Genomic DNA, 2,500 nt, shown 5'->3' with positions numbered 1-2,500 from the left:
TCACACACTCACACACACACACACACACACTCACACACTCACACACATAGTCACACTCACACACACACACCCACTCACACACTCACACACTCACACTCACACACTCACACACTCACACTCACACACTCACACACTCACACTCACACTCACACACTCACACACTCACACACACACACACACACACACACACAGAAACTTATAATGATGAGATAATACCATAGACAAGAAGTTAGGTGACTAAATCAGATAGAATGAAACAGTGTGGTTTAATATGCAGAATAATAAATATAATATATAAATCGAGATAAAAAGATCATATTGTGATATAGATTCCGACTGTCCTACAGTCCGAGAACGCAGCATCGTCTTAGTTGATGTTTGCGGTTACTAGGCAACAGGGCGCTCATCCTGCTCCACGTGCTCCGGGTCTCTCTTGTTCTGTAACGTGTTTAACGTGACGTATGTCCCGGGACACAGGGGCTGGACCGGACCCGGACCCGGACCGGGCTCCGGACCCGGGCCGGGCTCCGGACCCGGACCGGGCTCCGGACCCGGACCTGGACCCGGGCCGGGCTCCGGTGGCCTTCGGGCTCCGGGCTCCGGACCCAGACCGGGCTCCGGACCCGGACCGGGCTCCGGTGACCTTCGGGTTCCGGGCTCCGGACCCAGACCGGGCTCCGGACCGGGCTCCGGACCCGGACCGGGCTCCGGTGACCTTCGGGTTCCGGGCTCCGGACCCAGACCGGGCTCCGGACCCAGACCGGGCTCCGGACCGGGCTCCGGACCCGGGCCGGGCTCCGGTGACCTTCGGGTTCCGGGCTCCGGACCCGGACCGGGCTCCGGACCCGGACCGGGCTCCGGACCCGGGCCGGGCTCCGGTGGCCTTCGGGCTCCGGGCCGTGCCGCGGCTGTTCGAGGAGCTGCAGCAGCCGGACTCCGGCAGCCGGCGCCGGGCTCTGGCTTCTCTCTGCGGCCTGATGCTGGACCCGGAGCGGCTCCACCAGACCGTCAGAGGAGGTCTCAGTAATCAGGATTTGAAGTCTAGTGATGATCATGGAAGCTGTTTCATTTATGTGGCTTTATTGTGGAAGGTTGGTGGGTATTTCCTGTCATAAGCAGCGTGTAGGTTGGGACTCTTGTTCTGAAGGGGTTTTAACGGAAGTGTGTTCTAGTCTGTAATAAGAGACTTGACGAGTGAAGGGAAGGAAACAAGAACCACGTGGCTGCTCCTCTTCCGGCGGAAGCCTGACAGCAGCAGAGACAGAGCTCGGCTCCAATAAGATTGATCTGTATTATTCCTACAGAGCTAACGTGAACATATAACTGTAGAAGTAGTATTACTAATATTGACAATAATTAAACATAATTTTTAGAACATACAAAGCTCTTCACAAGACGGTAAATAACAACCATATTATTAAATACAAATTAAAAGAAAAAGAAAAGTAAAATTAATACAAATTCACACTGACATGAAAGTTTATTTTTTAAACCAGCAAAATGTACAGAGGGTGTTCGAAGTAAAAGTACTGAGGGAAAGTAATCTTTAGTTACTATAGATTGTTGGAGAGAGTATGACAAGACATTGTGAATTCCTCTCAGTTACATATTACTTAGTTATATATATATATAACAACGGTCTTATTTATGAGACCAACATAGATAAGACCATTATCCATATGGGACCCAACTATCCAAATAGTTGTTGGGTTGTTATTTATCGACTTGTGAAGCACTTTGTATGTTGTACAAAAGATGTATTGTTATTGTATATATATATTATATATAAATATATATATATATGTATAATTACCCTCATGGTTTAGATGTGATTACATGTGATGTATCAGTAAACATGAAGGAGTTTCTGTCTCAGTCTCTAGTTTCAAGTCTTCTTCAAACAGCTGATGTTCATTTAGTGAATTATGATAATTTAGAGTCAAACAGACCATAAAGCACCAGATGTGTTGGGGGGGGGGGGGTACCACAGTTTGATTGACAGCTAGTACATCCAATGTGGTGCAGGTGTAGGTGGGTGTGTCCTCAAGCTCTCGGTCAGGCTCCACCCCCTGCTCCTCCATATATGGTTACTCCTGGTTTTAGAAAACCAAGATGGTGCTGGACACAAAGTGAAGCTGAGGCTCAGAGCAGCAGCTCACTGGCCACCAGGGGGCGTCACTGTGTCCATTGATTCTTGGAGAAAATGAAGCTGAATTTTCTTGTGCACTTTGTCGTACTAACATGATTTTCTTCTTCTGCAGGTTTCCTGGAGCAGCTGAAGGTTTTGCTAAAGGATGAAGATCCGTCAGTCAGAGGAGAAACCTGCAAACTGCTGCACCTGCTGAGCGGCCACAGTGTGGGCAGGTAGACTCAGATATCAATAAATATAAATGAAATATGATCTCAGACAAACTCAGGTAAATTCAGATATGCTCAGATAAACTTAGTTAAATAAGAATAATAACAGAAAAGTATTTACAGAACAGTATCAGATCATTTT

General features: G+C 47.8%; 1 protein-coding gene across 1 annotated transcript in view; it reads left to right on the top strand.

Moving 5' to 3' along the window:
• The first annotated feature begins 461 nt into the window (after window positions 1–461).
• LOC133001398 (radial spoke head 14 homolog) overlaps window positions 462–2,500 on the top strand; it is a 5,282-nt gene continuing 3,243 nt past the window's right edge. Inside the window, exons 1-2 of the mRNA XM_061070966.1 lie at window positions 462–1,017; window positions 2,262–2,364. Coding sequence (XP_060926949.1) covers window positions 462–1,017; window positions 2,262–2,364 — 659 coding nt within the window. The remainder of the gene's footprint in view (window positions 1,018–2,261; window positions 2,365–2,500) is intronic.

This window comes from Limanda limanda, chromosome 5 (assembly GCF_963576545.1).
Source record: "Limanda limanda chromosome 5, fLimLim1.1, whole genome shotgun sequence".
Lineage (NCBI taxonomy): Eukaryota > Metazoa > Chordata > Actinopteri > Pleuronectiformes > Pleuronectidae > Limanda > Limanda limanda.
The sequence above is the reverse complement of the archived record's forward strand: the minus strand, read 5'-3'. Positions and strand labels throughout refer to the sequence as shown.